This window comes from Nicotiana attenuata, unplaced genomic scaffold, assembly GCF_001879085.1.
Source record: "Nicotiana attenuata strain UT unplaced genomic scaffold, NIATTr2, whole genome shotgun sequence".
NCBI classification, from domain to species: Eukaryota; Viridiplantae; Streptophyta; class Magnoliopsida; order Solanales; family Solanaceae; genus Nicotiana; species Nicotiana attenuata.
In genome coordinates, this window is record NW_017671190.1 from 29,563 (window position 1) to 38,357 (window position 8,795).

The 8,795-nt window shown below is 39.0% G+C and overlaps 2 protein-coding genes across 2 annotated transcripts; both read right to left on the reverse strand.

The window, feature by feature from the left end:
• Nucleotides 1–2,250: 2,250 nt before the first annotated feature.
• LOC109206549 lies at nt 2,251–2,695 on the reverse strand. Its single transcript, XM_019369379.1, has 2 exons — nt 2,397–2,695; nt 2,251–2,275 (listed from the first exon to the last, which is right to left on the reverse strand). The coding sequence occupies exons 1-2, from the start codon at nt 2,693–2,695 to the stop codon at nt 2,251–2,253; spliced, it is 324 nt and encodes a 107-aa protein (XP_019224924.1).
• Nucleotides 2,696–3,016: 321 nt separating this feature from the next.
• LOC109206550 lies at nt 3,017–7,820 on the reverse strand. Its single transcript, XM_019369380.1, has 5 exons — nt 7,640–7,820; nt 5,843–6,142; nt 5,569–5,789; nt 5,361–5,502; nt 3,017–3,063 (listed from the first exon to the last, which is right to left on the reverse strand). The coding sequence occupies exons 1-5, from the start codon at nt 7,818–7,820 to the stop codon at nt 3,017–3,019; spliced, it is 891 nt and encodes a 296-aa protein (XP_019224925.1).
• Between the last annotated feature and the right edge of the window lie 975 nt (nt 7,821–8,795).

Consider the following 8,795-nt stretch of genomic DNA (forward strand, 5'->3'; position numbering starts at 1 on the left):
TCATATTTTTGCCAAGATCTCATCACTACTTTGAAATTTAACTTTGCTCTCATATTATACTTTTGCACATTTAGTGAAGATATCGCTATTGGTCCCCGCGGTATCTTAGAGGGTGCTTAGTAGTTTGACTATTGGAGACTTTGTGGTGAATTACTATGGCGGATTCACAGCTTACGGAGTCTGTCCCTTCCTTTTATGGTGTTAATCTTATTTCTGACAGTACTCTTATATTTTGAGACGCAATTTTATTCCGTCTTAATAGTTCTTGACTCCGTACTATCGGGTTTTGGGAGATGTTGTAGTATATCTCGTATTTAGTTGATGATGTGACACTTATTTATGTTTTATCTATATCATGACAATAAATTATCCTCTAGTTGTCTTGCTTTAGATGATTATGATTGTTGGTTTACCCAGCAGGTTGGGTTTATGTTCCATCATGATCATGGTGGAATTATGGTTTGTGACAAGTTGGTATCAAAGTTCTAGGATAAAGGGTGCTACGGGTCATGAGAATGTCTAGTAGAGCCAAGCGGATTGATATGGAGACATCTATACTTTTCTTCAAGAGGCTATGGGAAATTAGGAAACTTCCCTTGTTTCTCTCCTTGTCGTATGCCCTTTTTTATATTGAAGTTTGAATATTTACTCTTTTATTCTCTCATAGATAGTGAGAACACGTGCGTCAGCAGCAGCTGAGCAGAAGCCAATACCCCTGGCTTGAGCCGGGAGAGTCAAGGGTCAGGGCACGATTGAAGCTTGGACCAGAGCATGTATGGCACTACCGATAAGAGATGGAGCATCCCCAACTACCTGTGGTTATGCTACAACCACTTATAAGAAGCCAACTATAGCTCTAGTTGTAGACCAAGTCCCACATTAGGTTATTCCACCAGGTCCAGCTCAGGTTCCCGAGGTTTTCATTGTTGCTCCAGTGCTTCAGGAAACCATGATCCATATTACGAGGTTCTTCAAGGTTTGGTAAAGGCTAGGAAATCTAGCCTAAAATAACTCAATAACTTTAAATAAAGCCATAAGAAACAACCCCAAACAATAAAGCTTCAATCTTAAATAAAATTCCAAAAGTTAGCAAAAGCCAACATGGGACCACACGGTCAAAACCCGAGTCAAGGGATAGATCTCGACTCCCCATAACCTCACGAGTTTAAATATGTGATTAAATGGCCTGCTCCGGGGTACCTTTCATGGAGACGCCATGTGCCTTGCATTCACGAAGCACAAAAAGTCAATACCCAGATTTAACCCTTCGCGTTCACGTGACCTAACTCACAAACGCAATGACCAAACTGCCTCTACTTAAGCGAAAACGTCCTTACCTGCGCGAATGCAAAGGCTATCCACCAGCTCCAACTCTCAAATGTGAACATGACCCTCCTGGTGTGAACGCGATGAGAAAGTCCCCCCAACCACCGCGAACGTAAAGAAGAAACCTCCCCAGCTCCAAAAATACACATCGTGATCGCGACCCTACCTCCGCGACCGTGATGAAAACCTGACACCAGAATATTTCTGCAACACTAACAATGTTCCGGGTGGTTCGAAACACACCCAAGCCACCAAGGACCCCGTCCAATCATACTAACAAGTCCATAAACACTACCCGGACCTATCCAAAGCCTTCAAGAACATACGATAACATCATATGACCGAATCAAGGGCCAAAATACAAAATGAACTTCTCTTAAGTTAAAGAACTCTCAAACTTCAGACCAAGTGTATGATTCAAGCCTAACTAATCCGGATTGCAATCAAACTTTGAACACAAGTCCAAATAACAAATGAACATATCCCAACTTTCAGAAAAACAATTTGAATCTGATATGATCAAAGTCAACTCCCGATCAAACTTAGGAACTCTCCAAACCTTCAAATTGCCAACTTTCAGCAAATAGCGCCGAAAATATTATAGGAACCTCCAAATCAAATTTCGAACATACTCTAAAGTCCAAAATTACCATATAACCCTATTGGAAACCTCAAATCACCAATCCGAGACCATTTACACAAAATTTAAACCTCGGTCAACTCTTACAATTTAAGCTTCCAACAAAGGAACTAAGTGTTCCAATTCACTACAAAGCCTCCCTATAACCAAACCAACCATCCCAACAAGTCAAAAAACATCAAACAAGCATGAGGAAACCATAAAATAGGGGAACGAGGCTCAAATACACAAAATGATCGGCCAGGGGCCAATCGTTACATTCTCCCCCTTTTAACAAATATTCGTCAACGAACGGGTTTAGAGTCATACCTGAAATGACAAAAAGGTGAGTATATCTGCTCTGTATATCATGCTCGGACTCCCAAGTATCCTTCTCAACTGTCTAACTCTCTACTAAACCTTCAGTGACACGATCCCCTTAGACCTAAACCTCCGAACCTGCCTATCCAAAATGGCCACCGGCTCCTCCTCATACGCCATATTCTCATCCAACTGCACTGTGATGAAATCCAAAATATGTGACTCTTCTTCATGATACTTCTGAAGCATATAAACATGAACACTAGGAGGCAAAAGACTAGGAGGCAAAGCAAGTCTGTAGGCAACCTCACCGACTCTCTCCAATAACTTGAAAGGACCAATAAACCTCGGGATCAACGTGCCCTTCTTCCCAAAGATCATCACGCTCTTTATAGGCAAAACTCTAAGTAGAACCTTCTCGCCCACCATGAATGCCACATCACGAACTTTCCTAATAGCATAACTCTTCTAGATTGAGTGATGTGAAGCCTCTCCTGAATCAACTTCACTTTCTCCAAAGCATCTCGAACCAAATATGTGCTCAATATTCTAGTCTCACTGGGATCAAACCAACTAACTAGACAACGACGTTGCCTCCCATATAATGCATGACACGAAGCCATTTCGATGCTAGACTAGTAGATGTTGTTGTTGTAGGTAAACTCCGCTAAAGGTCGAAACTGATCCCACTGGCCTCCAAAATAAATAATGTAGGCCCTTAACATATCCTCCAAAATTTCAATGGTCCGCTCAGAATGCCCATCCGTCTGAGGGTGAAATATCATACTCAACCCAACCTGCATGTCCAAATCACGTTGAAAGGCCTCCAGAAGTGCGATTTGAACTGAGTGTCACGATCTGAGATGATAGAAATAGGTATAATACACAAGCGAACAATCTCTCAGATGGTCTTTGCTAACTACTTCGAAGTGTAGAAAGTCATAACCGGAATGAAATGTGTCGATTTGGTCAACCGACCCACAAATATTTGAAGGAATAATAAGTCAATATTTAAAAATTAAAAATTCAAGAAGCCAATTTTAAAAGCTTTAAAAATTATAGAACTACTTATATGACCCCTATAAATTGGATACTATGCAAAAATAATATTTCAAAAGTATGTAGAATACTTTGTAAAAGCATGAGCGCAAAATTAAGTATCAACAATAGGCCATTAGTGTTGGGCGGCAATTGCAATGACCAAACAGACTATTGCGGGCCTAACAATTGGGTTGAACCTAAAATGATAATCTAACCCGGGCCTTTGCATGAAAACTTTAGCTACTAGAAGAGACTTATACCTCTCAATGCTTCCATTAGGTTTATGTTTTATTCTAAACAACCACTTACAGTCTACAACATTCCGAGAGGATCACTGGGAACTGAATCCCACGTCTAGTTTTTGATTAAAGCATCATATTTTTCTTCCATCGCTTCTTTTCATTGGAGGGTATAGTTGAGCTTGAATGTAAGAGAGGGGAATTGGTGGTGAGGGATTAGTTTTTGCAAGAAAAGTCTTGGGTTTCAGGCTATTTATTTTTTTATCGGGTAACCATTGGATAAAAAAGGGTGGTTAGTTTTGGTTGCGATAGAGGAGCAAGAACATGTGGCGGTTGAGATTCTGTGTGTGGATGTGGTTGAGGGGCTTAGACAGATGTGGTAATCTTATAGGTCTGATGGTTATAGGTTTGGGTAATAGGTGCTTTACTTTTTGTCGTATGAGGATTGATTGAGTGGGGGAGGAAAAATCAGAGGTGTTTGTTGGGTTGTTGGGATAAGGTGGAGAATTACCTGAGCTCTGCGACGCTGTTAGAGAAGGAACAAAGCAAGACTTTCGTACATGCATAGACAACGGCGAAGGTAGTTCAAAATAATGTGAATCTGTTGGGATAACTCTGTGTGTGTCTTTTGGTTAAGATATGTCATCCTAAGTAATTTTCAAATTCTGATTTTTATAATTAGAGAATATATTGGCAAAAGAATGATTATTTTCAGCAAATACTACATCTCTCAAAAAATAAATTTTGGAGGTTGTTGGGTCAAAGATTGATGGCAATAATATTTATTTGAAAAATCCCAAACAAACACAGGGCTGTTATTTTAAATCGGGCTTGTTTTGTGAATACGCTTTTAGCCACGGATAACATAAACAACCAAATATTTTGATGTTTTCATAATCTAGTGATTCTTGAAATAAGATCTCATATGGACACTTGTCTTTTAAAGTTGGAGTTATCATTCTGTTAATGAGAAAAACAACTTGATGACATGCAAAACTCCAAAACGTGGCTGGTAATGAAGCTTGGTGCATTAGAGTTTTGGTAGTCTCGACAACATAGCGATGACGTCGTTCTACCAGAGCAACTCTTTGTGGAGTATAAAGTGGAGAAATTAAGTGTTCGATGCCTTGTGAATTTAAATATGAAGTTAAGCCTTGAAATTCACCTCCTCCGTTAGTATAAAAAGATAGTATTTTTGTTTGAAACTGACACCCAAGCAATGGATGTAGTGTTTTGAAAACATCTAAAACCTCATTTTTGGATTGTATTGTGTGAGCCACATGTATTTAGAAAATTTATCGACAAATAAAACATAATATCTTTTTCTATCAATAGATAAAACTGGTGAAGGTCCCCACAAATCACTATAAATAATTTGTAGCGGCCTTGGACTCTGCAAAGAACTTGTAGGAAAAGATTGCATGTGACTTTTACTTGATTGGACTGAATTACAAATCGAAAGAGAGTCTTTCATAATTGGAATGGAAATTATTTTCAAAAATATATCTAAATTACGTCGTGTTGGATTCCCTAAATACTGGTGCCACAAATCTAAAGACATAGTCACATTGCATTGATGTTGAGAAGAAGGATTGTCTAGCGGCCATTCATAAAGGCATCCTCTACTCCGCCCTTGAACCATCGGCCCCCCCGTACTCATATCCTTCACAAGATAAGAGAATGGAAAGAATTCAATGGATGTTTTATTGTCGCGACAAAATTGAGAAACTGAATTAAGTTGTTGGCAGTGGAAGGGGAGCAAAGGATATATGATAATTGAAAGCGATAACTAGATTCATATAAATCAGTCTTACAAGTGTGAGAAATTGGTATGGTGTTACTATTTCCCATAGCGATTTCTTCTGGACCATTGTAGTCATTAATGGTTGTGAGACTTTGTGCATCTGATGCAACATGGTGTGTAGCTCCTGTATCGACTATCCATGGTGTAGGTTGCTGCATTTGTCATCCAGCAAAGTTGGCTCGTGCCTGAAAATAATTATGAGACTGAGAGCGGCAAACCTGAGCAGAGTGTCCAATGCGGTTACATAACTGGCACACTAAGTTGTTGTCTTGCTGATTGGCATGACGGTTGCTCCATGGCTGAGAACGATTCTGTTGGTTGTTGTTTTGACTCCTATTGTTTGTAATGGTGTTGGTCCTTGTTTGAGAGTTGGTCTTTTGAGCAACAGCAGTAATGATTGTAGTGGATGTGTGAGGCAGAGCATGTGTTTGAGGAAAATCTGATGGTCAATAAGCTTTTCAAACAATTCTTCATACAAGATAGGTGTATCACGTGCTCTAACTACTACTGAGATTTCTCGATATTCTGCTCCAAGCCCAGTAAGAATCTTGACAATGAGTTCAGAGTTGGTGATAGGTTCTCCTGTGGTCGGAAGTTCATCATAGAGAGAACGGACTTCATTGAGATAGTCCGTGACAAGAAAGCTCTCTTTGGTGAGACGAGAAAGGCGATCTCGTAAGCTGAATATGCGAGTTTGCGACTTATTTGCATAAGCAGTATGGAGGGAATCACATGCTGCTTTAGCTGTGGTTGCAGCAGTTATATTGGCAGCAAGAGTTGGATCGACTGATGCTAAAATAGCATTGTTGATCAACTAGTTACGAAACCAATTAACATAATTGAGGTTGGAAAGTATCTGGTTGTTTGTGGTGGTGGTCTGGAAGGAGAAGTGATAGTTCCATCTAGATGGCCACAGAGAATGTATCCTCTCATGAGCATGAGCCTTCCAGAGGGAGAAGTTATGACTGCCAGCAAGTTTGATCGAAATCTGTGTAACCAGGTTGAACTGAACAATAGATATGGTTCTTGTTGCATTGGTGTTGGTAACAGATGGTGCCATTTGTGGTAGGTGGGTAACAAAAAGATTAGAACTCTATGAGGAGAATGAATGCTCTTGATACCATATGAAGGCTTGAAATACAAAGGAGGAAAAGATAATTTTATTCATGAACAATGTAAGAGAATGAATGTAGACATAATGAATATATACATACTCTTATGTAATATACATAGCTAGCAAAATTATAGGGATTCTTAGCAGATTTATAGGATCTCCGTTTTTATTCTTTCTATAAATAGGGCTCTATGTACTTGTTACTTCTTGGAATAATATACAACTAGATTGCTCCATTCTCTATATATTTAACATGGTGTCAGAGCCCCATTAGAGTTGAGGATTAATACTTCACCAGAGTTCACAAGCGTGAGTCTCAAGTGGCGACAAAATTTCTTTCGGCAGGCTGCCCGACGGCGCGTGCCAGCGTGTGACACGTTGGTTTTTTATCTAGATTTCGCTAGCAAGATCTCTTCTCTATTCTTGGACAAACCGTGGTGGTTCCTTGACCAACGGACCACACTGCCCTTATTTTGTTATACTTAGTAGAATCTATCGGATTCTCTCTTTCAGTCAGATCTGAAGCTTTTGGATCTCATCTCACTTTGGTTGATTTGTGTTTTTGATTCACAAATATTAGTCATTGGGGTCACTCTTCTGTGATGTTCTACTGATCAGGATCATAATTTTTTTTCTTTTCGATTTGGTTGTCTAATGTGTGAGCTCTTTCGCTGATCTCTATAGGTTCTCTATTTTGTGGTGCTTGTGGTGTTTAATTGGTTGATGTAATTTCTTAATCTATGGAGAACCATAAGTTGTGGAGAAAGCAAGGATTATATTGTTTTGTATATTTTGAAGAAAGTGGGAGCATGATATAATTTTCTTCACCTTACTATTGTTTGGGTCTAAGTTCTATTAGGGTAATTTTAGTAGAGTTATGCTAGTTTTCCCCATAAATTATTTTGATACTTTTGGTTGGAAACATGACGGGAAACAATAAGCAATGAGGAAATAATGTTACTGCTCCTAGTCCAACAATCTTGGTTTCGGATGAGTTTCTGAATTTCCTTCAAAATCTGAAATCAATTCATGAATCTTCTTCAGTTATTGCAGTTGCTGGGTCAGATAAAACATGGCTTATCACCTCTTCAAATAAATGAGTGATTGATTCAGGTACCACAAATCACATGACAGGTAATCTAAATATTTTATTAGTTTTCAATCACACAAAGCACCCTCTCCAGTTAGTGTAGCTAATGGATCATCTTGTAGCATTGTTGGATTTGGGACTGTTAAACCAACTTTCTCTATTACCCTGCCATCAGTATTAAGTCTACCAAACTTTGCCTTTATTTGATTTATGTTAATAAAATCACCAGAGATCTTAATTGTTGTGTCATGTTCTTTCCTTATCATTGTTTGTTTCTAGAACATACGATGAAGTAGGTCATTGGTAAAGGATATTTATCTGGTGATCTCTACATCCTCGATGAATGGGAGCCACGGTCTATTGTATGTTCTAGTGTCGTGTCTCCTTTTGAAGCACATTGTCGATGAGGACATCCTTCTCTACCTTTATTGAAGAAGCTATGTCCTCACAGAATATTTCCTCATTGGATCGAGAGTCAAGTCGATTCAAAAAGCACCATCGTATCTCGTTAGGTCCAAGGGTTAATAACCGAGTTGAGTCAACTTTTGAGTTAGTTCCTTCCTTCTGATGTTTGGGGACCACGTCCTGTTGTTTTCAAAATTGAGCATAAGTATTTTGTCACTTTTATAAATGATTTTTCTCGAATGACTTGGATTGACTTTATGAAGAGTCATTCTAAAGTGTTTACTCACTTTTCTGCCTTTTGTGCTGAAGTCAAAACTTAGTTTAATGCTTCAGTGTGTATTCTAAGGAGTTATAACGCTAAAGAATATATGTCATAGTTATTTTGGTCCTACATGAGACAACATGGTATACTACATCAGTCTTCATGTGCCGATACACCCTCTCATAAAGGAGTTGATAAGAGGAAGAATATGCATCTACTGAGACATCTCGAGCACTTTTATTCCGAAAGAAGGTTCCTAACAGTTCTAGGTTGATGCGGTCTCTATTGCTTGCTTTTTGATTAATTGCATGCCATCTACGTGCTTGGTGGTAATGTGCCTTACTCTGACGACCCGGCCATTCAATTTAAGAATTTTAGTTTCGTTCCCTTATTTATTGTCTCCTCTATGTTCAATTGTGGTTATGTGACTTTCTGGGGTACTTGGTTTGGTTTCATGTGGTTCCTCAGTAAATTGGGACACTTAGTCCCAAAGTTGGAAGCTTAAGTTGAAAGAGTTGACCGGAGTTTGAATTTTGTATAGATAACTACGGAATGGAGTTTTGATAGTTCTTAT